At 46.9% G+C, this 25749-nt stretch overlaps 1 protein-coding gene across 1 annotated transcript in view; it reads right to left on the bottom strand.

Annotated features, from left to right (window-relative positions):
- SPIRE2 (spire type actin nucleation factor 2) overlaps positions 1–25749 on the bottom strand; it is an 84305-nt gene that overhangs the window by 6007 nt on the left and 52549 nt on the right. Inside the window, exons 5-15 of the mRNA XM_073605964.1 lie at positions 19769–20113; positions 19220–19288; positions 15386–15550; positions 13791–13877; positions 13581–13704; positions 9727–9890; positions 7533–7746; positions 6554–6669; positions 4577–4711; positions 3031–3098; positions 2038–2065 (exon numbers count right to left, since the gene is read on the bottom strand). Of these exons, the coding sequence (XP_073462065.1) occupies positions 2038–2065; positions 3031–3098; positions 4577–4711; positions 6554–6669; positions 7533–7746; positions 9727–9890; positions 13581–13704; positions 13791–13877; positions 15386–15550; positions 19220–19288; positions 19769–20113 (1515 nt within the window). The remainder of the gene's footprint in view (positions 1–2037; positions 2066–3030; positions 3099–4576; positions 4712–6553; positions 6670–7532; positions 7747–9726; positions 9891–13580; positions 13705–13790; positions 13878–15385; positions 15551–19219; positions 19289–19768; positions 20114–25749) is intronic.

Below are 25749 nucleotides of genomic sequence, written 5' to 3'. Positions count from 1 at the left end.
CGTTTTTGGTTGGAACATCATTACAATCTGTGGAAAACTTCAAGGGGTATGAATACATTTTCGAGGCAATGGAAGTAATTTTCTAGCAAAAAAAAAAAAAAAAAAAAAGGAGATTTTTACATGTAGGAGCGAAGTGTCAGAATAGGCCTGGGAAGGAGGTAGTTGGGAACCTCTGTTAGATCTTCTTTTTAGATTTGGATAGCCGGGTCAAATCAATGTTCATTTTCTGCAAGTCCCCCACTAGAGACCATGGACCCCGGCAGAGATATCCCTCCACTAGAGTCCATGGGACCCGGCAGAGATATCCCCCCACTAGAGTCCATGGGACCCGGCAGAGATATCCCCCCACTAGAGTCCATGGGACCCGGCAGAGATATCCCCCCACTAGAGCCCATGGGACCCGGCAGAGATATCCCCCCACTAGAGTCCATGGGACCCGGCAGGGATATCCCCCCACTAGAGCCCATGGGACCCGGCAGGGATATCCCCCCACTAGAGCCCATGAGACCCGGCAGAGATATCCCCACCCACTAGAGTCCATGAGACCCGGCAGAGATATCCCCCCACTAGAGCCCATGAGACCCGGCAGAGATATCCCTCCACTAGAGTCCATGGGACCCGGCAGAGATATCCCCCCACTAGAGTCCATGGGACCCGGCAGAGATATCCCCCCACTAGAGTCCATGGGACCCGGCAGAGATATCCCCCCACTAGAGCCCATGGGACCCGGCAGAGATATCCCCCCACTAGAGTCCATGGGACCCGGCAGGGATATCCCCCCACTAGAGCCCATGGGACCCGGCAGGGATATCCCCCCACTAGAGCCCATGAGACCCGGCAGAGATATCCCCACCCACTAGAGTCCATGAGACCCGGCAGAGATATCCCCCCACTAGAGCCCATGGGACCCAGCAGAGATATCCCCCCACTAGAGCCCATGGGACCCAGCAGAGATATCCCCCCACTAGAGTCCATGGGATCCGGCAGAGATATCCCCCCACTAGAGTCCATGGGACCCGGCAGAGATATCCCCCCACTAGAGTCCATGGGACCCGGCAGGGATATCCCCCCCACTAGAGTCCATGGGACCCGGCAGAGATATCCCCCCACTAGAGTCCATGGGACCCGGCAGGGATATCCCCCCCACTAGAGTCCATGAGACCCCCAGCAGACACACCTCCCCACTGCAGCCCAAGAGATACAAGAAACAGACATATTGTTTAAACTGCTGGCCAACTCCACATAGCTGGAATATTTGTATTGGGTGGAGGTGATCAGAGTGAACCTGCAATTTATTTTAACCTTTTAAAAGCAAAAGTGCTGCCTCGGAGCCCCAGAAGAAGTCGGCTATTACCTTTATTATCCAAAAAAAGCCTCTTCTGTGCCCCTCTCTGATTTAGTTTCACTTTGTTACTTGGGCTTGACCTTCCCCAACTAATCCCGGCCTACCACCAGTCCACTGCCCAATAGGAGCGCCCATACTGGCTGCTCAGCCATCTCATTGGACAGTGAGAAGACATTTGGAACAGTTTAGCCATAAAGTCACAGAAAGTCAGATCTCAGAAACACTAAATCAGAGAGGAGCACGGAGGAAGCTTGTTGGCCACTCAACTTATTAGCGGGTATTCTGTGACCTCTGAACTCAGGCTGACCTCTACAAACCTAAAATGATTAAATGCCATTTCATTAGTAAAGGCCGCACAGCTCTCCAGCAATACCCAACATTGCCACCTGGTCAGGACAAGCAGATGGTGTGCAGATCTGTAGACAGGTGAACTATGGTGGGCCCCCGGGTATTGCTGGGCCCAACTGCAGTCACATGATCCCCTATAGCTGCAGTCATTGGAGAGCTCCACCCTAATTATAAAGCAATGGGTGGACCTCTGGCTGATGTCAGGATCAATGGTGGGATGATCGAATGGTGGGATATGCTGAGGATTGTAGTTCCACAGCTGCCAGAGAAATCAAGGTTGGCCATTTTACAAACATCATCCCCCCCCCCCCCCCCGCCCCTGCCCACTAGATATTAAAGCTCACCTTCCCACTGCAAGAGCCACAGGCTGACCTGGAGGGGATGTAAGAGAAAATGAATTCAGAAATCAGAAATCTTCTTCAAATAATCCATGTTGTATAATATTAGTGTTGTATAATACCTCATTCTACCACTAGGGGAGGCCACACAGCATATGGGATTAAATAAAAAAAAAAAAAAAAAAAAAAAAAAAAAAAAAAAAAAACAAAAAACAAAAAACAACATACCTCGAAGCATGCAGAATCCGGTGCAGCTCTGCATAGTAACCAGCAGGGCTGCTGATAAGGGGGTAGTGCCAGTCCTCTGTATGGGGCCCAGGCCAGCAGGGGAATCGGATATGGGCAGTAGAGGGGCTGATCGGTAGAGTGGGGGGGGGGGGGGGGCAATTACAGGACCCCATTCCGAGTGTCTCTCCCTCCCATCAGCTTTCAGCTGCAGCAGGGAGAGACACACAGGGGGTGGGTCCCTGTAATTGCCCCCCCCCCCCCCCTCATCGATCCCCTTCCCTGGCCAGGATTCGATTTCCCCTGCTGCCCGTTGATAATCATTTTTTGGTTTTGTTTTTTTATATAAAATTTTAATAATATTTTTTTTTTGGGATGGGCCCTGCAGGATAGAAATCACGGGGCCCTGTACAGCCTAACAGCAGCCCTGGTAACCAATCCGCTTCCAGGTTTTATCATCAAAGCTGAAGTTAGAAGCCGATTGGTTACTGTGCACAGTTGCCCCGGATTCTGTGTGCCCCCCTCCCCCCCTCTAAAATCTATTATAAAGGAAATGTATAAAATGTATTTTCTCTGGTCAATAGTTGTTCTTGGAGGTGAAATCATATATAATGGGCTGAACAGTCACATTTCTGATCCTTCTACATAAAAAAAACATATAAACATGGAACATTCCCATCCCATATCCCCAACCTCAATACAAGAACAGCAAAAATAAAAGTATGTGTGTAAAGTATTTGTACAATCCTATGGGAGAGAACGATCGGTACTCACCTCTTACAGAACAAACAGTTGGCCGGCCAGGAGAAGAGAGGGAACTTTGATCTGCAACAGCAGCAAACCTGAGAATGAGAACAATCGATGTATGAGGGGGGGTGGGGGGGGGTTGTAGTATTACAGGAGGAAGGAGACAAAGTATTCATATTCTTAGAGGAAATCCAAAATGATTTTTGTACAGATTTTATTTATTATGGTCAGAATTAAAAATCTGCATTTTAATAAAACAGGCAGATAATGAATGTTGTATAGAAATAAATGTTGTGTTCTCTCCTACTGAGCCGACAAAAAACACTAAAGTCTTCTCTTTATGTATCTTAGGCAGATCATAGAATACATGATACCATTTTCTTTCCTGCAACCACAGGTTGTAGGAAAAAGAAAAATACATACATTTTTTTTTAAAAACTCAGTGTTGATGGGGGAATCCCTCCCGTGAAGCTACTGTGTTCTTCCAGTGGGGGTGGGGGGGGAATAGTGATTATTGCTAGCAGCTATATCTACTGTCAATAATCACATCCTACAAATCCAACATGTTGGTTGTACCCAAGTTAAAATCTATGGATCTTTTTTTATTTATTTATTTTTTATTGCATTTTAGTGTAAATATGAGATCTGAAGTCTTTTTGACCCCCCAGATCTCACAATAAAGAGGTCCTGTCATTCTTTTTTCTATTAGGGATGTTTACATTCCTTGTAATAGGAATAAACATAATCCAGTTTTTTTTAAAGGGACAGTGTAAAAATAATAGAAAGGAAAAATAAATAAGACAGAATTCTGAGGATCAGCTGCCAGGCAATTAGCATTTTCAGAAAGTTCGGTAATGGCGGCCTCCTCCTTCCGGCACATTCATATTTACAGTCTGATCAGATATGTACGGTGGTAATGTGCATGTCTTTGTGTACTGTATATAGACATTATTAAAGTGATATGAAACCCAAAAGCACACATTATACTGCAGCTTAACAATTCTTAGATGTGACGGCTGCATTCGGTTTTTTTTCTTAGGCTCTTTCTTCCATTTTTATTTGGTGATCCAGCCAGCAAGTCTGTTTTTCAAAAGCACAAGCTCTCCAGCAGAATGTATCAGTTTACAGGAATGAGACAAACCGTTTACCACTGACAGGGGGCGCTTACAATGGTCAGCTTTTATTTATGCAAAAACTTTATTCCCCCCCCCAAAAAAAAAAAAAAAAAAAAAAAAAAAAAAACACAGTTCCTGTAACTGATTATAAAGTGTGAGCTGGAGTTTGTCTTCAATTTATTAGTATATCTAAATCTGCTAGTCCATCTAACACCACCCCCCCCCCCCCCCCCCCCAGGCTGACAATGCTGCAGTCCAAAAGGTGCCCCCTGTGCTCCTTCATCCAGACACAGGAGGTGTTACTGATCAGATCACCAGGTGAAAACAGAGGGGGAGAAAAGCCTAAAAATAAAGAAAACGAATGCAGCCGCCCCTCTACTGATGTGTAAGCTGCAATAGATGACATTTCTGGTTTTGGCTCCTGCGGCTGATTGGATAATCGCAGTTGCGCTCGGTACCTTCCCCTTCTTCAGGTTGGTGTACAGCTCTTTGCTCTGCAGAAACTTTTCCATCTCGGCCTTCACCAGAACCCGCCGAACGTTTATCACCTCCTCCACCGTGAGCGCCAAAGTGTCCACCGGATGGCTGAACTCCTATAAAAGAACATTCACATGTTTTAATGCAACGCGATAATCGCAACGAGCAAAGATGATTGGATGGTGCAGGAGGCAATAAGAACTTATTAGGGATCGATTGTTTTCTGATCGCTCTGAGATTCTGCAAAATGTTTTCTTATTCTGAAAAAAAAAAAAAAAAATCTGCTTCTTTCTGAAAGAAAAGCTTTTTCCGGCAACATATGAAAAGTGCCCCCAGCAGGCGGCTCGGGGGAGGGATTATAAAAACAGTCGCATTGCCGCTAAACCTGTTCTCTGAATGTTTGGTAAAGAATTTTCACATCTGGGAAAACGCTTTTCCGGCACCATTTTACGTTTTTGAACTCTTTTTTGACGGGTTTAGTTTTTTTGATTAACAGGAAAGAATGAAGGTTTTGTTCATGGAGTGCGGCTTTGATGCAGATTTATACTCTCTGGCACTCAAGTCGCATCAAAGTAGTGCAGGAACCTTTCTGTGTCCAAAGTCGCATGTTAGGGTTAAGGGCAAAGGTTAGCGGTAATCATCAGGGTTAGGTTCTAAACCTAACAATTACCGCTAACCCTAACCTTTAACCTAAACCCCTAACATTTAACCCCCAATATGCCACTTTGGAAACAAAGGTTCCTGCACTACTTTAATTGCCAGAGTGTAAAGTCGCATCAAAGTCGCACTCCATGAAAGGTCATACTTTCCTATTCGCAAAAAAAAAAAAAAAAAAAAAAAAAAAAAAACACACACGTAAAAAACTGACCCTTTACCAAAAGAAAGAAAAAAAAAAAAATCCAAGCACTAATCTGCTCCCTGTACAAAACTGCCCCCTCTAAATTCCCCCCTGCCAGCACAAATCGGTGCCCCCCCCCCCGATCCCACCTGCAAGCTCTAATCCTCCTCCCTCCAAATCCTCCAACACAAGACAAAAAAATAAATAAATTAAAAAATCCCCCCTCCCAGCACAAATCCTCCCCCCAGACTTTCACTCCTTGCACAAATACCCCAAATCCTCCCTACTTCCGAACCCCCCCCCCCCCCCCCCAAAAAAAACCCACCCATCCTAGAACAAAATTCCCTCCTCTTCTACCATATCATCTCTTCTAGCACAAACCACCACCCCCAAAAATCCCCCCTCCTAGCACAAATCATCCTCCCACATCCCTCCTCCCAGCACAAATCCCCCCCAAATTGCCATTCCTAGCACACACCCTTAATCTCCCCTCCTAGAACAATTCTTATCACCTGCCACCTCCAAATTCCCCCCTCCCAACACAAATCCCCCCCCCAACCTCACAGTGCCCAGGGCAGCTGCCCCCCGTCCCGGCCACAAAACACAACTGAAACGCCAGGAAAACAAACAAAAAAAAAATGATAATGTTTTGGGACATTTGCAATGTAAGAATAAGTGATCACTAATACTGTGTGGCCGGTGCTGCCTTCGCACTTCCCATGTACTCCTGTACACTACCGCAGGCATCGAACATCTGGTGCCAAATCTTACAGCTCTCATACCAGGTCGCTCCCTCTCCGCCTTCTCCATTCACAAAACATCTTGTATTTGTTTTACTGAATACAAGGTATTCTGTGATTGGGGGAGGGGAGATCATGGCGTTCAGGCTCCCCCTCATCCAATCACAGAATGCCTTGTAGTCAGTGAGAAGAATAGAGGGCATTTTATGAATGGAGGAGGTGGGAGATCGAGCGACTCGTTATCAGAGCTGTACTCCGGCTGGATTGGTGAATGGCAGTGCTGGATGTTCGGCGCATTCTGTAGTGTAAAAGGGAGCGACAGATTTAGCGAAGGCAGCAGCAGCCGCACAGGAGGCACACATGATTGGCGACATTCTTACCAGCCAGCGGTGCTTGTTGTCGGCGCCGGAGTCGGGTTCCGTCTTCTCCTGTACAGAGCTGAGGGTACTACGGCTGGGGGAGGGGGTCCCACAACTGCCACATCGCGAGTAATTCACTGCCGACAGAACAAAAAGTGCCACGGTTAAAGCTTTTACTCTTTAATAATAAACCTGTATTGACAAAATTATTGCTGCAAAAATGTCCAAAAACACTAAAAAGGCGCTTTTATAATAAAAATAAATAAATTATTATTTAGGCCATTTTCTCTTCAGGTCGAATGTTATACTTCACTAGACTAGATAGTAACATTTATATACACAGCATCTCACAAAAGTGAGAATCCGATCACTCTCCTCAGGACTACAACTCCCATGATTCATAGTGCCACCGCGCATGCGCACCCCTAGCAAGCTGCCTTCCCCACATGGCAGAGGCCGGTCTTAGGGCTTCTACTGCTGTTGACTCAGGCGCTGTCCCATCACCCCCGGGGTCCTCCTCCAGGGGCGCACACACAGGGGCTACACCAGTCCCTGCAAGCAATGGAGTCACCCTTACAATCTGCCCCTTAGTAAAAGAAGGGAAGCTCTGCTGACTTCCCTCATCCAATCAAGTGCAAAAATGTTGTGTTTTTTTTTCCCCTTTTCATGTGATTGGGTATTCTTTGCAAAGTGAAGCTCCTCCTCATTTACTAAACTCTGAAGCAAATGCCCCTGCAGAGTGCGCCATCTATTGGCCTTTAGTAAATCCCCCCAAGGAGGAGGGAGGAGGAGGAGGAGTAAAGCACAAGCATTGTGCAGCACTACAAGGCAGGAAGCAGAGCCTGAGGATGTAATGAAATAATAAAGCCCCCCTCCCCCCCATACACATTGATATATCTTAGGTTTTAAAGCGCCAAAAAATAAATAAATAATAATAATAATAATAATTAAAAAAAAAAACAGTAGAGGAATCAGCAGAGTGAAAACTCAGGGCACTTACAGAAACCTCGATTGGCTCCGTGCGGGACGTTCATGCTCCCCGATCGCGCTCGTGTCTCGGGTTCCTGCGGCTCCGGAGGCTCCCTCGGTGGAGGTTTGTGTCCCATCTCACACTGCAGCCGCGCCAGGTCCTGCTCCGAGAACGAGCGGTCACGTTTAAGAGGCAACGGGGCGCTGATCACCCTCCGCAGCTCAGAGTTGGGGGAATCGTCCTCCTAGAAGACAAAATTGGGGGATTGCTGCGTTGAGACGCCTGCTTCCATCAGAACATTCAGGATCACTGCAACCACCTTCTGAAAAAATCATGATTAGCGATACTCCGCCCTTTCACATCGCCGGGGGAATACATTTTGTTGCAAATCCCTCATCTCAATCCTTGTTCTATATCAGTGGTCTCCAAACTGCAACCCTTTGCTTGTCTTTATCCGGCCCTTCAAATGCTATTCCTCCCACTGACACCAAGGATGGGGCACTATTCCTCCTACTGACACCAATGATGGGACACTATTCCTCCTACTGACACCAATGATGGGACACTATTCCTCCCACTAATGATGGGACACTATTCCTCCCACTGACACCAAGGATGGGGCACTATTCCTCCTACTGACACCAATGATGGGACACTATTCCTCCCACTGACACCAATGATGGGGCACTATTCCTCCCACTGACACCAAGGATGGGGCACTATTCCTCCCACTGACACCAAGGATGGGGCACTATTCCTCCCACTGACACCAAGGATGGGGCACTATTCCTCCCACTGACACCAAGGATGGGGCACTATTCCTCCCACTGACACCAAGGATGGGGCACTATTCCTCCCACTGACACCAAGGATGGGACACTATTCCTCCCACTGACACCAAGGATGGGACACTATTCCTCCCACTGACACCAAGGATGGGACACTATTCCTCCCACTGACACCAAGGATGGGACACTATTCCTCCCACTGACACCAAGGATGGGACACTATTCCTCCCACTGACACCAAGGATGGGACACTATTCCTCCCACTGACACCAAGGATGGGACACTATTCCTCCCACTGACACCAAGGATGGGACACTATTCCTCCCACTGACACCAAGGATGGGACACTATTCCTCCCACTGACACCAATGATGGGACACTATTCCTCCCACTGACACCAATGATGGGACACTATTCCTCCCACTGACACCAATGATGGGACACTATTCCCCCCACTGACACCAAGGATGGGACACTATTCCTCCCACTGACACCAAGGATGGGACACTATTCCTCCCACTGACACCAATGATGGGACACTATTCCTCCCACTGACACCAATGATGGGACACTATTCCTCCCACTGACACCAATGATGGGACACTATTCCTCCCACTGACACCAAGGATGGGACACTATTCCTCCCACTGACACCAATGATGGGACACTATTCCTCCCACTGACACCAATGATGGGGAACTATTCCTCCCACTAATACCAACAATGGGACACTATTCCTCTCCCTGACACCAATGACGGGACACTATTCCTCCCACTGACACCAATGACGGGACACTATTCCTCCCACTGACACCAATGATGGGGCACTATTCCTCCCACTGACACCAATGATGGGGCACTATTCCTCCCACTGACACCAATGATGGGGCACTATTCCTCCCACTGATACCAATGATGAGGCACTATTCCTCTCACTGACACCAATGATGAGGCACTATTCCTCCCACTGACACCAATGACGGGGCACTATTCCTCCCACTGATACCAATGATGAGGCACTATTCCTCCCACTGACACCAATGACGGGGCACTATTCCTCCCACTGACACCAATGACGGGGCACTATTCCTCCCACTGACACCAATGATGGGGCACTATTCCTCCCAGCAATACAAACCAGGATTTCCTTGATATCTTCCCCATAAGCCATGGGTGCTCAGCCTGCGGCCCTCCAGTTATTGCAAAACTACAAGTTCCATGAGGCATTGCAAGGCTGACAGTTACAAGCATGACTCCCAAAGGCAGAGGCATGATGGGACTTGTAGTTTTGTAGCAGGTGGAGGGACACAGATTGAACACCTATGCAATAAGCCTTCAGAGAATCAGAATCCTCAACCCCGAAGGAAGGGCATTTACCTATCTGGCCACTTCCATGCTGTCCTTGACCTGCAACCACCATCATTTTTGTAGCTCACCTCAGACAGATTCATCTCTTCCATCTCAGCCAGCGTGGGGGCTTTTAACAGAACACGAGGACGTGGCCGGGGGGCTACCGGATCTGGATTGGAGAGGTTAATGCAGGATGTTGACTTCTTGTCACTGGAACAAGCATCCACGATACATGGGAGAGACCCAAAGCCTAATAAGATGATGGTAGAGTGTTAGAATAAAGGCGACCCTGAACCCAAAGCAGCACCCAATTAGCATAATCAGAACTTCCTGCAACATGAATATGGGATTATTTCGTGGCAATGAAATGGTTTTGGGTTGTGTGAAGGTATCTCAGAACAAGGAACTTATCCACATGGGACTTTGTTTGCTTCTGAGATGATTTTCCCCACACACAACCCAACATGAATGTCAAAGCAATTCGCTTGATGCAACTCAGAAGCAGCTCCTTCAGTAAATGAAAAACAATTCAAAATACAAACGAAAAAAAAAAACCAAAAACCCCAGCATCCGAGAGGCAGCTGAAATCATTACTGCATTGGGGCTTCTGAGTTTGAAGCGTATCCACACAAGCCCCAACCATGCCACTCATAAGTGCAACTATAAGCCACGGGTCTCTGCTTTAAATATGAACAGGGAACCCCTTATAAACTAGAAGACCAAGAATCACACCTTGGATATCCCACTAAAAAAAAAAAAAAAAAAAAATGGCCATTAATATGGAGTCCCCCTTGTTTGCTACCAACATCCCCCACTCTACTGGAAAGGCTTTCCACTGGATTTTGTACTGTGATGGTGGGATTTTGACCCAATTATGCCAAAAGAATGATTTGTGAGGTCAGGTACTGATGAGAAGACTTGACTCAATCAACATTCAAATTCATTCCAAAGATGTTCAGTAGGGTTGAGGTTAGGGCTCTGGATTTCCTCCATTTTTCTAGGAAGACTTTCCAGAAGACTGGAGTGTGTCTGTGGGAACTTGTGCTCATTTTTAGAGAGATCCGGTGTTTAGTAGGGATGAGGTCAGGGCTCTGTGCAGGACACTAGAGTTCCTCCACGTCAAACAGGTCAAACCATGTCTTTATGGAGCTGGCTCTATTCTCCTGGAAAGGATTCCAACAAAATTTTAAAGTATGTCTATGAATTTATGTCCAATCAGCTGAAGGAACATTTTGCAACCTCACCTACTACGTAACTATGCAAGTACTGATGAGAAGACCTGGCTAACACCTTGGACACATTGGGCACCAGAAAAAAAGACCTGGCTCACCATTGGCATTCCAGTTCATTCCAAAGGTGTTCAGTAGGGTTGAAGTCAGGGCTCTGTGCAGGACACTCGAGTTCCTCCACCAAACTGGTCAAACTATGTATTTATGGAGCTGTCTTTCTACATGGGGGGGCACAATCATGGTGGAATCAAAAAAGGTCTTCAAACTGTTACAAGGTTGGAAGCAAGGAATTGTTCAAAATGTCTCAATGTTCTGTAGCACTAACAGCCATGTTCAGAAGGACTGTTCTCAAACTGTAAGGGTGTCCACATACGTTTGACATTTTGCATAAGATGCACTAAATGACCAGTCAGGAGTATATGTGGCTTTTCCAAAGAGCAAGTCAAACCAAAAATTGATGGTTCAGATAACAGTGCAGTTTGCTTTCAATTGCGGACTTCTAATGGACTCTATTCCCCCATCCCAACCAATCATGACTTCTAATGGACTCTATTCCCCCATCCCAACCAATCATGACTTCTAATGGACTCTATTCCCCCATCCCAACCAATCATGACTTCTGATGGACTCTATTCCCCCATCCCAACCAATCATGACTTCTGATGGACTCTATTCCCCCATCCCAACCAATCATGACTTCTGATGGACTCTAGACCCCCACCCCATCCCAACCAATCATGACTTCTGACGGACTCTAGACCCCCACAACATCCCATCATGACTTTTGATGGACTCTATTCCCCCATTCCAACCAATCATGACTTCTGATGGACTCTAGACCCCCACCACATCATAGGTTTCTGTCCTCCTTCCCTTCCACCATGAAGATTTTTAGGATGTCAAACAATTTTTGATGCATTTTCTACAATATAATAGAAGTCATTAAACCAACAGGGATGGTGTGACCCACCAATAAAAGTGGAGGTGTGCAGGCCAAGGATCTTAAAATGAACCTGATCTAAAATGTTTCTAAAAGAAAAAGCAGTAAGAAAACAGCAAACACATGTACCTGCGTTAGTTTTAAAATGAAGCCCTGTGTGCCTATGGAACCCCCATGGATCTCAGTCCAAGGCTGCACATGGGGCCCTGACTACTGCCAGAGTCTAGATTCATTTGCCCCACCTGGCCATAAGACCGGTTCCCTGTAATTCAGCCTTCAAATGGCTGATCTGCCAGTATCTACTGGTATTTGACAACGACGGGGGGGGGAGTTGGGAGCCGATCTCGACTTGGGGCACCAGCCAAAGGCCCGTGGGCACAGGGGGCACCAAACAGGGCTCCACAGTCACACAGAGATTAATATGAAGACTAACAATGGTACCTGTAGGCACCACACCCCACAGGATACCCACATTTCAGCATGGAGGTTACTTTAGAAACATTTCAGGTCACTTTAAAACAAAAGAGATCTTTCGACCAGAACACTTTATGGTGGACCAACTTCTCTACAATGGAATTCCAGGCAGGCAGAACATATATGAATATACATATGCAATATCTTTGTGGGAACTGCAAAGAATTGAATTTTGTAATCCCCTTTGGTCAGTTCTGTGATCTGGGCACCCCTGCCAGACAGAGCAGCCAGATCATCAATCTCCACTATAGCCGCACAAGACCCCCATCCCTCCCAAACTGTTAATTGGACAATGAATGATAACCACACACCTATAATCATCCCTACACCACATCTGATTGGTTGCTAGTGCTGCCCTCCCTCTAGCTTTCCGATTGCTGCAGTACAGGTAATGCTACTCTGCTGGCTGGAGCAGGAGATCACAGGAACCTGACATCCATATATATTCAAGAATTTAGACTTTTACTACATGTTTTAGGATTTGCTGAATCCTTACCCATGCAGAAGGTCCCAGCCCAGCAGTGCATGGGTTAAATGCGTGTAGGGGGAGGGGAAGGAATAAGTACTAATACCGGATCCCTCACTCCCCCAGTAGCCAGTGCTCTCCTACACTGTGCAATGCTCCAAGCTGTGGGCGGGTCCTCGCCATCTTCCCGTACAATGCAGGACTGTTGATCTTGCACTGTACGTGATGACGTCACAAAAGCTGTGACCGGCTGGGCAGCAAAGTCAAGCAGGAGCCAGGAAAAAGGCAAATGTCTGTACTTATTCCTCCCCCCCAGCCAAACTATACCGTGTGGAGGGAGACCCGCTACATGGCTACTTGGAACAGCAGCCCACAGTTGGACTTTAAGCAGTACATGGAGTTTAGCTTTAAAGGGAACCTTGCACTAAAGAAAGCGAGATCCACTTATTTACCGAGCCCCCCCCCCATTACCGAAGCCCCCCCCCCCCCCACACTTCCCATTATATTGAAAACCTAAAAATATTGTTTTGGAATAGAGATCCCCTCGTAGAGCGATTCAGCATGCCATAGGTTTGGGTTGTGGGTTGACATATCTATCAGCGATGACTAAGCACCAGAGAGTGTGAAACGCGTCAGTTGCTCTTGTACCTCTCTTGTCATGTATGGAATCGATTGTCCAGACATTTCCTTGTCACAGTTATGTGTACAGAGGCGGCACCCACAGCCTTCACTTCAAGGAGGGGGAACCACAAGGCCACCACCTGGAGCGGTAAACTTTTTCTTGACATACTGACCGGCACAGAGGAGACACGCCCTCTTAGACCACTTTACCTTTTTGTCCCCTTTGCCGGGTCTCCACAGGTCGCAACTTCGGCTCTTGTTTAATCTCCTCCAAAATCTTCTCATGGAGACTCCTCTGTTGGAGCGGCAATGGCGGCAGATTCCTACTGGACACCTACAGAGATGAGAAGGCGCCGATGACATCTACAATTCTCATTTAGCGCGAGACGCATTTGGCGAGAGAACAAGAGAAGACCTTACTGGCTTCAGAGGAGGACGAGACCTGATGAAGTCCAGGATTAGCTCATGTGCGTCTTTCTTGACCGTTGGAGGGATGTCTCCCCCTACCTGTCAAGGAACAGAATACATCATTACTTATTGAATCCGTGACAATAAGACCCCTTTCACACTTGGTCCGCCCGTGTGTTAGCGTTAAAGCGTCGCTCGATTTAGCGGTGCTTTAGTGCTGTTTAAGCGGCGCTTTTAAGCCCAAAGAAGGGGTTAAAAACACATTCCTTGCAATGGGCAGGGGTGTTTTCGGAACGATGTATACATCGCTCCTAGACTGCCCCAAAGATGCCATTGCAGGACTTTTTCTAACGCCCCGCCCCGGTGTGAGAGCACTCAGGTTTACACATTCGGACGGCATGGGAGGCGGTTTTCAGGCGATATTTCTAGTGCAAAAAAGCCTGAAAACTGCCTCAGTGTGAAAGGGGTCCAAGACCAGCGACATCAACATTTATGTGTCATTTATGTGTCCAGGGTCCTCACTACCAAATGTGGGTGCAACCAAAAGCCCCCCACTAAGGGCACTTTCACAGAGGTGTTCAGTTCTACAGCAGCCTTAAAAGAGTAACTCCATGTTCGTGGGAAAAAAAAAAAAAATCTAACATATACAATTGCGAACAACTCATATTGTAATTGGATGTTACTAGAAATTCCCTTTTCAATCTGCAGCTGCTGTCATTTTCTGTAATGTGGCCACCTGGAGGCGCTCTGTACACAGATGGTATACAGAACCCCCCCCGAAATGTAATTTCCTGCTTGTGTGATTGGCTCACTGATTTCCCCGAAAGTCTGCACTAAGATAAAAGTCAGATTTTGGGCATCTCCTGCAACACAATTGTCACTTTTAGCGAGATAGTCCCAAAAGGGAAATCTAAAGGAATGCAGACCCTGCCACTTTTCTCATTAGAGCCATGCAGATGCAGCAGCTGATTAAGAATGACAAAGTAATTCCCATTCACATGGACACAGAGAAACACACAGCTATTTCTTCAGAGTAACAAAAGGAAGGAATCTGCTACAAAGTTTGTTACAATCCCTGCAATGTACAGACTGCGTTTCTATGGCGTGAACTGGTCCTTACTAAACCTGGGGCACGCAGGATCTGGTGCAGCTCTGCATAGAAACCAATCAGCTTCTAACCTCAGCTTCTTTAATTAAGCTTTGATAATAAAACCTGGACGCTGATTGGTTACTATGCACAGCTGCACCTGATTTTGCACTCTCCAGTGATAGTAAATCTCTCTCTATGTGTCCAAAGTCACATGACAAGTCACACAAGTGTGAATGGAGCCTTAACATATAATGTACATATCAGACATGTGTGTGTATGAGGCTTCCTCCAATCACTGACCTCACATGTGATAGATGGACTCTGAAGAGAACCTGTCCTGAGAGCAATGCAGGGCCACCAATGCGGATCTCGCAGTCATTTCCCTCATTGCTCTCAGTTGCAGTTTCCTGTAAACATGCACAGAGGAATGTTCGATTAATCTGTCAGTTTGGATAATGCGATGGACATTTCCGGGTACAAACCCTCAGAGAACGGGCACCCCCCCCCCTTGACTCACCATGACCTTGCGTAGCTTGTAGTTGCGTGCCCGGATGTCTTGCATCAGCATCTCAAACGGAGTAAGTTGGTATTCGGTGGGCAGAGAGTTGAAGGTCTTGTCCCGCACCTTCTTCAGCTGCACCCCATGTCGCAGATCTCTCATCAGCTGCACCCACAAACGAGCCTGCAGGGCACAGGACACCACATGTGAGGCGCACAGCACCGAGTACATGGTCCCGCAGACGCAGACGTGCGTCATACATAAAAAATACTGCGTGACGCAGAGCACAGAACAGACAGCAAAACAGAGACCGAGACACGCCAGATGTGGGACAGCGAGATGGCGGGACATGGTGGTGTGCTCAGGACAGACCGCACTCAGCGATGGGTACACCTCCGGCATGTGCTCAGCGATGGGTACACCTCCGACATGTGCTCAGTGATGGGTACACCTCAGTGATGGGTACACCTCCGACATGTGCTCAGCGATGGGTACACCTCAGTGATGGGTACACCTCCGACATGTGCTCAGTGATGGGTACACCTGCAGCATCTGCTCAGTGATGGGTACACCTCCAGCAGGCGCTCACTTCATACTTAGATATGAGGCTGTCATATATCTCACACACTGAGACTCATATACCTGTCTGCTACCTGAGAGCTAGAACACCTGTGCAGGGCCAGCGTGGAGTGACCTTTGGGCGGGATCAAAGGACTGCTATCATAAAATCATTGCATCATAATTATCACATCCTAATAACTGTGATGAGAGGAGTCGGAGCATCAATTACTACTTTATCACTTCTTAATTGTTATCCACATCTTTTATATGCAAGCCAAGCTGGCCAGGAAAACTAGGACTGGGGGCGGGGCAGACGATTACACACAGGTGTGCTGTTGCTGCAGAAAGTTTAGTATTGGGAGCCAATGGGAGCGCCTCTGGCAGGGCTGTAGTTTGCCCCAGTTTCTGTAAAACCCCTTTAACACGGAATGCGCTGGGTGTTAGCACTAAAGTGCCGCTCGTCTTAGCTGCGCTTTTGCGTCACTTTTCGGCCGCTAACGCTAAATGCAAGGCACTTTTAACCCCAAAAAAGGGGTTAAATACTCCCGTTTTGCGGCGCTTTCAAAGTGCAAAAAAAGAAAGGGCTGCCCACTCATTCCAACGGGCAGGGTGTTTTGGGAGGGCTAAATACACCGCTCCCACCCCAAAGATGCTACTTGCAGGACTTTTCGGAATGTCCCGCAAGTGCACCACCCCGGTGTGAAAAGTCACACTTGAATGAATGGAAGGCGGTTTTCAGGCACTTAGCAGAGGCCATTTCCAGCACTAAAACGCCTGAAAACTGCCTCCCATTCATTTGAATGAGGGCTTTCACACCGGGGCGGTGCACTTGTGGGGCGGTAGAAAAAGTCCTGCAAGCAGCATCTTTGGGGCGGTTTGGGAGCGCTGTAAAAAGCCCCTGCTCATTGCAATGAATGGGCATCGCTTCCAAAGCACCTTAAAAAGTGCAGCAAAAAAATGTCTTTTTGGGTTCTTTTCAAGTTCACGTTGTCACAAGACCATAAAAAAAAAAAAGCGACTCGCTAGCTCCCAAAAAGCACCACTTCATTTCAATGGGGACCTGCGTTTTTGTGTACATGTCATTGACCACAATGCTTTGTAGGTTTTTATCTTGGGGTGGGGTGTGATAGGTAGCACCACCTGTCACTCATTGAGATCAATAGGACTTCACCACAACCAGCTCAACACTTGGCTTGCAGTTGCAGTGCGGTCCTGCTATGTAAAAATGACATTCAGCAATTTTAAAAAAAGTTAAAAAAAACCCAAAAAAGTCATCAGGAGACGCCTATCAGTTGCAGCTGTACCGCACTTTGAAAAGCAATCCACCATGGATCACTTTTCAGCCAGCAGTAAGCTGACCGCCTGTCTGAAATGACTTTGAGGCCCCCCGTTCACATTGACTGCAGCTTTGAAATCGTGCAACTTCATCTGAAATCGCAGGATTTCAAAGCCGCGTGCCAGTGCGACTTTGAAGGCTTCATACACAAATGTCTATTCAAGTCGCACCCAAAATCACCAAAAGTAGTACAGGAACTAAACTGATGTGGCAACGCAAAGTCATCATCGCACTGATTTGAACGGTGCGATTGCCGGCAATGGGATGCGACCTGTCAAATCGCATGACTAGTCGCTCCAACTTAAACGGGGGGCTAAAGCTGGATACACACTTTACAACTTTTGGTGTTTGATTTCCTTTAGATTTACCTTCAACTATGTAGTAGAAGGGCCGGCCTGATTGCAATACAAATTTAAAGAGTTTTTAGGTTTGACCTCCTATTATATGGTTTTGGTAAATCTGAAGAAAATTGTATAATGTGTGTCCATCTTTAGAGACCGTCCCATTGGTTGGAAAGTTTGGTCTGTATGAATGTGGAGAGAGAGATAACCCTCCAGGGTTGGTCAGAGGCTCTTTTCCTAGGTGACTGCCTGCCATTGATTTGTACACATCGGAGACACGCAGCGATTACAGCAAGAACCCCCCGATTGCTGCCGGTGGCCACCCCTGCCTGCGGGAGGCGAGGAGGCTGCTGTCCAGATATGGCCATTGTTTGTTGGCATCCTGTTGCTGGACTGCAGATCCAACATCAAGTTGTAAGTCAGCACTCGAGGCTGCAGGTACAATTGCAAGGTAAGTTAGCATCTGATGGGGAGGGAGGTGGGCAGAAGGATAAGTGTTGGATGGATCTCTTATCCTTTAACAATACAGAGAAGTGGTGGAGGGGAAGTGATGAGGTCCTGTAGGGTACCATCTTTCTAAATCAGGGCCAATCAATGCCAAGAGCTCCACCACATCTCCCCATGTTCCAGAGACATTCTCCATCACATCTCACCACGTTCCAGAGACATTCTCCATCACATCTCACCACATTTCAGAGACATTCTCCATCACATCTCCCCATGTTCCAGAGACATTCTCCATCACATCTCACCACGTTCCAGAGACATTCTCCATCACATCTCACCACATTCCAGGGACATTCTCCATCACATCTCACCACGTTCCACAGACATTCTCCATCACATCTCCCCATATTCCAGAGACATTCTCCATCACATCTCCCCATGTTCCAGAGACATTCTCCATCACATCTCACCACGTTCCACAGACATTCTCCATCACATCTCCCCATATTCCAGAGACATTCTCCATCACATCTCACCATGCTCCAGAGACATTCTCCATCACATCTCACCATGTTCCAGAGACATTCTCCATCACATCTCCCCATATTCCAGAGACATTCTCCATCACATCTCACCATGTTCCAGAGACATTCTCCATCACATCTCACCATGTTCCAGAGACATTCTCCATCACATCTCACCACGTTCCAGAGACATTCTCCATCACATCTCCCCATGTTCCAGAGACATTCTCCATCACATCTCACCACGTTCCACAGACATTCTCCATCACATCTCCCCATATTCCAGAGACATTCTCCATCACATCTCACCATGTTCCAGAGGCATTCTCCACCACATCTCTCTATGTTCCAGAGACATTCTCCATCACATCTCCCCATATTCCAGAGACATTCTCCATCACATCTCACCATGTTCCAGAGACATTCTCCATCACATCTCACCATGTTCCAGAGACATTCTCCATCACATCTCACCATGTTCCAGAGGCATTCTCCATCACATCTCACCACGTTCCACAGACATTCTCCATCACATCTCACCATGTTCCAGAGGCATTCTCCACCACATCTCTCTATGTTCCAGAGACATTCTCCATCACATCTCACCACGTTCCAGCCATGAACATCCATCACTCCTCCTTACCCAGTCCGTTTTCTGCAGGTTCTCAAGTCCATCAGGCTCAGCTTCCTCCACCCGCATCTTTATCAGTATCTAGAAGAGCAATATCTGCATTAGCTTTGTGACTACAAAAAGTAAAGAGCCCGGGGTTATTTGAGACTATCAGGTGTTATCTGGAATTATCCCTTGTGATGCTTATATGTCTTTTTAATATGTAATTTAATAAAGATTTATGTATTTTTTTTACACAAATAGTCTGAGTTCTCAACAGCATATTTAAAGTCCCATTTTTGTGGTTTTATTATTTGTCTATCTCCATTTTGGGATGATGCCTATGAGAACATAAATAATACCCATAGATGGTATCCCACCCAGAACAGATTTCAAAAATAGTAAAAGTATACCTTGTTATCTTTATTTGGGGTTATTCTGTGCTATCTGATGTTATTTGGGGTTATCCAGTGTTATCCAGTGTTATCATGGGCTATCATGGTCTATCATGGGCTATCATGGTCTATCATGGGCTATCATGGTCTATCTGGGGAGTCATCCGTTTCCTCTCCATTCCTTTACCTCTTTGGCCTCCCGTATTTTATGAAGGAAAGCTTGAAGCTCCATGGTTTCTGCGAAGAGAGCCCTGCAAACCGCCTGGTAGTGGATTGGCGCCTCCTTGGGCTCTGGAAGGTGGGAGGCGCAGAAGCGCTGGACTGCCGAATAGCTGCGCACCACCCGAGGAGGACCTTCTTCATCCTCATCCTCGGTGCCCTCATAGCCCTCATCTGCCATGGAGCCTTCGGTTTCGCTGGCAGCCATGAGGTCAATGAGTTGCTCCAGTTGGGGGCTAAGCTCTCGCTCCTCGCTCTCATCCAGCCCCCAGTCCAGCGCTCGGTAGATGACAAAACCCAGGCATTGCACCATCTGTGGAAGGAAAGGAATGTTAGATGGGATAACGGCTTGGTGGGCATAGATACAGATATGTTATGACTAAGGCCTTATAGGCTGAAACGCGTCAAGTGACTGCATTTGTTTACTGTGGCTATTCAATAAAATGAAGAAATTTTAAGAGAAACAGCCGGAGTGAGGATCATTTTTTCCACATTACTCTACTCAGCCATTGCCTCTGGATCGAGCATCTGGGAGCTCTGCTATATGTGGTGTATGGGGAGTAGCAATGAACTTTCTCTTTATACCATAGATAGTCTTCTCTGGTTAAAGTGGACCATATTCTAAAATGTAAGATCCACATATGTGGCTGCCCCCCTACCCCCACCCCCTGGTGGCAAAAAAAGAAAATTAATTACAAATGTTCACCTTAAGTCCACGTTCACATTGGGCCAATTTGGCTTGTGGCGTCGCACCGATTCCCAAAAGTAGTTCCTGTACTACTTTTGGCGACTTCGGGGGGGGGGGGGGGGCATTTGAATAGACATCTGTGCAGGAACCCGCCCAGATATCTGACCAATCACCCCCCAAAGTCGGACTGCATTGCCGGGTTGAAATCGATTGAAATCAGTTGAAATTCTAACCCACCTCAGTGTGAACGTCGGCTAATTCTGTGTTCTTCTGTGATTTGGGACCCTCAACTTGCCCAGGATCCCGCAAGAAGACCCACTGATGTCCCATCGCCTAGGTGAACCCCAATGGGAGTCTTTTCTCCCTTCACTTCCTGTCTCAGAGCTAAAACAGGAAGTGAGAGAAAATCCCCCCAAAATGAGAAATCCCAGAACTCGTCTCCCCATTGGTAGATTTCCCTCTATTACTGTTCTGGTGTCAACCCCTAACCTTAAGATTTTTATTTTTATTTTCAATATTATCAATAAACAGGACGGGACGGGGACACCGACAGCAATAACAACCTGACGGGGTCTAATCCAGTCCAAAAAAAAAAAAAAAAAAAAGTTTTGCCTGTACTTCTACTTTAAATTAATATTAATTTGATCATTTTAATTTAATTAATATTAAATGAATATTTTTTCCTTGGACCCCGGACCCAGGCTGTGTCCCCAGTACAGCGGGGCGTCTTGCAAATTGGGGATGGCCAGTGAGGCAGCCCATTATAATGACAAGCTGTATAGAAGGTGTGGGGGATGGGAGGGAGTCGGGGAAACTCGACGCGGCTTTTGGAGTTGTGGCCATCAGAGTGCCGGAGATTTGGGCGTAATGACAGACGCTGTTGCAGGCGTGTAAGACAAATACACTGTTACCATTAAAGGGTAACTCCACTTTCATGGGGGGTAAAAAAATAAAAAATAATAATCTATTATATACAATCGCTACACAAGTCAGATTGTAATTGAATGTTATTAAAAATGTGATTTCATTTTAAATCTGCAGCCGCTGTCATTTTCTGTAAAATCCCATGTGGCCACTTGGAGGCGCTCTGTACACAGATGGTATGAAGAACCTCGCCCCCCCCAGATATGTCATTTCCTGCTTGTGTGATTGGCTGACTGATATTCCCAGAAGTCTGCACTGAGATACAAGTCAGATATTGGGCATCCCCTGCAACAGAAATGTCATATTTTGGGGAGGTACTCCCAAAGGGAAATCCCTTCTAAAGGGATGCAGACCCTGCCACTTTCCTCATTAGAGCCCTGCAGGTGCAGCAGCTGATTGATAATCATAAAGTCACTCTCATTCACAGTCACTCTGCACATGGACACAGAGAAACAAACTGCTTTTTCTTCAGAGTAACAAAAGGGAGGAATCTGCAACAAAGTTGTTACATTCCCTGAAATGTACAGAGATCACCCAGAGGGGGGAGGGGTTTATTCCCTGCAATGTACAGAGATCACCCAGAGGGGGGAGGGGTTTATTCCCTGCAATGTACAGAGATCACCCAGAGGGGGGAGGGGTTTATTCCCCGCAATGTACAGAGATCACCCTGAGGGGGGAGGGGTTTATTCCCCGCAATGTACAGAGAACACGCAGAGGGGGGAGGGGTTTATTCCCTGTAATGTACAGAGATCACCCAGAGGGGGGAGGGGTTTATTCCCTGCAATGTACAGAGATCACCCAGAGGGGGGAGGGGTTTATTCCCCGCAATGTACAGAGATCACCCAGAGGGGGGAGGGGTTTATTCCCTGCAATGTACAGAGATCACCCAGAGGGGGGAGGGGTTTATTCCCCGCAATGTACGGAGATCACCCAGAGGGGGGAGGGGTTTATTCCCCGCAATGTACAGAGATCACCCAGAGGGGGGAGGGGTTTATTCCCTGCAATGTACAGAGATCACCCAGAGGGGGGAGGGGTTTATTCCCCGCAATGTACGGAGATCACCCAGAGGGGGGAGGGGTTTATTCCTCGCAATGTACAGAGATCACCCAGAGGGGGAGGGGTTTATTCCCTACAATGTACAGAGATCACCCAGAGGGGGGAGGGGTTTATTCCCCGCAATGTACAGAGATCACCCAGAGGGGGGAGGGGTTTATTCCCCGCAATGTACAGAGATCACCCAGAGGGGGAGGGGTTTATTCCCTACAATGTACAGAGATCACCCAGAGGGGGGAGGGGTTTATTCCCTGCAATGTACAGAGATCACCCAGAGGGGGGAGGGGTTTATTCCCTGCAATGTACGGAGATCACCCAGAGGGGGAGGGGTTTATTCTCTGCAATGTACAGAGATCACCCAGAGGGGGGAGGGGTTTATTCCCTGCAATGTACAGAGATCACCCAGAGGGGGGAGGGGTTTATTCTCTGCAATGTACAGAGATCACCCAGAGGGGGAGGGGCTTATCCTTAACAAAAGTGGAGTTACTCTTTAAGGTAACAGACCATTAATAGTAAATTATCAGTTCACTGCCTCACCATAATTTCTTGATGTGGATCAATGTACCCAACAATAAACATACATTAATAAATACCCAAGGAAAGAGCTCTGGGAAAAGAAGGTACTCTTTAAAAATCCATTTAGTGTTAGTTTTCACAAAACTTTATTTATTCAAAAAGTAAAACAGTAAAAAAAAGAGAAATAATAGTAATTGCATATAAACCTCTAACATCATTTATGGTGGATATTTATATGCAATTACTATTATTGCTGCTTTTTTACTTTTTAAATAAATAAAGTTTAGTTAATAGTAACATTCTATGGATGTTTAAAGAGTACCTTCTTTTCCCAGAGTTCTTTCCTTGGGTATTTATTATGTACATATCTGGGTTGGATATTAGTACTTTAAGACCTCCATCTTCTATCTGTGAGTAGCCTGCGGTGAGTATTATTATTATTATTATTATTATTATTATTATTATTATTTTATTAGTGTTTTATTTTCATTTTATTTTTTATTAGTACTCTAGGACCCCCATCCTCTGTGTCAGTGAACATCCTGCAGGTTGTATTATGCTGAAGTGGGATTTCTTGGAAATAGAACGATCGGATTCAATGCACTGGGGACCCAAAACCACAAAGCAATTACCCTATTATTTAACACGGATTAAAACCCAGAATAATAACCGGCGTGACCCAAAACTGCTGATACGGGAAGAAAATTCAATGTTTCTGCTCTGGAAATACACTATACACAAGGTCCATAAAGACATGGATGAGCGAGTTTGGGGTGGAGGAACTTGACTGGCCTGCACAGAGTCCTGACCTCAACCTAATAGAACACCTTTGGGGTGAATTAGAGCGGAGACTGCGAGCCAGACCTTCTCATCCAACATCAGTGCCTGATCTCACAAATGCTCTTCTAGAAGAACGGTCAAACATTCCCATAGACACCCTCCTAAACCTTGTGGGGCGGCCTTCCCAGAAGAGTTAAAGCTGTTATAGCTGCAAAGGGCGGAGCCAACTCAATATTGAACCCTACGGACTAAGACTGGGATGCCATTAAAGGTCATGTGTGTGTAAAGGCAGGCGTCCCAATACTTTTGGGTAATTTGGTGTATGTATACTGGATGAAGGGAACTCTGTACAATCAATGTAAACCCGCAGACTGATGATCTGCTCCATCTGAGGTCTGATAGTAACTTGTCCAATCGGGAACGTCGGTCTTGGTACTATAAAAACAACACCCCTAAAATGCAAATCCCATCGGAGCTCAGGGCTGGCGATCGGTCCAGTGAGCAGTGCATTGTGGGAGACCGGTACCAGGACTGAAGTAAAAACCACCCCCCGGGGGGGTGGAATGTGGTGTGGCCTACGGTACGGCTCGGCGCGGTGATGCCTTGGCACCCTCCTAGGACTGCGGGTGTCCCCTTCACATGCAGTACTATAAAACGACAGACAGAGGGCGCCCCAGCCTAGCGCATTACCTTCCTATACACTTTACTAGTAAATAAAAACAAATAATATACTCACAGACACTGATGGGGGTTGATTCTACTAAGATTTGAGAGTGCAAAATCTGGTGCAGCTCTGCACAGAAGCCAATCAGCTTCCAGCTCTTATTGTCAAAGCTTCATTCCACAAGCTGAAGTTAGAAGCTGATTGGCTGCCATGCACGGCTGTGCCAGATTTTTTTTTCTGCCAGTAAATCCCTTATACAACCCACTTCCTGTTTCTTGTCTGGTCATTAGCCTAGGCCACAGGCGTCAAACTGGCGGCCCCTCCAGCTGTTGCGGGAACTACAAATCCCATGAGGCATTGCAAGGCTGACAAGGCATGATGGGACTTGTAGTTCTGCAACAGCTGGGAGGGCGGCCAGTTTGAATCCCCTGGCCTAGGCTTATGACATCATTCACAGCGCTCTCTCTCTCTCACTGTCGTGAGAGAGTTTACCAGGAAGGGAGGTGGGATGAGTCATAAGAGGGCCAATGAGAGCTGCAGAGCTGGACCTGTGCCTCTGTGTAAATCCAGGACGTGAACAGGCAGCAGCTTCAGCTGCCCACAGTTAAAATGGCTGCAGCAGTGGAGGGAGAATTTTGCAGCATATTTGGCAAGTACAGAATCCCAGTATATATAAAATATAATATGCAAAGTGGTTGGAGGGAAGCTTCAGAATGGCAAAGATGTTTTTATTATAATTTATGTGAGCCGACTGGAGTTCCTCTTTAATCTGGAGCTGTCCACTGCAGTACCTCTATTTTTCCACAAGATGTCCTCAGTGTCAACTGAAGATACACTATGAATGAATAGAGGGCAACTTTACCCCCAGTGCTCTCAACCTCGGTCCTCAAGTCCCCCCAACAGGCCATGTTTGCAGGTTTTCGCTTCATCTTGCACAGGTGCTTTAAATCAGAGTCTATGGCTTGGTATTTTGGACAGCTATTTTATCTAAGAGAAATTCCCAAAAACATGTCCTGTTGTACCCGAGGACGGGGTTGAGAACCACTGCTTTACCCTAAGGCAGGGGAGGGCAACCTGGGGGCCCCTCCAGCTGTTGCAGAACTACAAGTCCCATCATGCCTCTGGGAGTAATTGTAACTGCCAGCCTTGCAATGCCTTATGGGAAATGTAGTTCCACAACAGCTGGAGGGCCCCCGTGTTGCCTCCCCCGCCCAAAGGGAGCAGAAACAGAGGATTGCAGAATAGGCAAAGGGCCAGAACACCCAGCAGGTGATGCGACCAATCTGAAGACATCTTGCCCTGTGTGTGGGCACCTCTAGGTATA

The sequence above is a fragment of the Aquarana catesbeiana genome, linkage group LG11 (assembly GCF_042186555.1).
Source record: "Aquarana catesbeiana isolate 2022-GZ linkage group LG11, ASM4218655v1, whole genome shotgun sequence".
Taxonomy (NCBI): Eukaryota; Metazoa; Chordata; class Amphibia; order Anura; family Ranidae; genus Aquarana; species Aquarana catesbeiana.
This window is presented reverse-complemented; position numbering and strand designations above follow the sequence as displayed.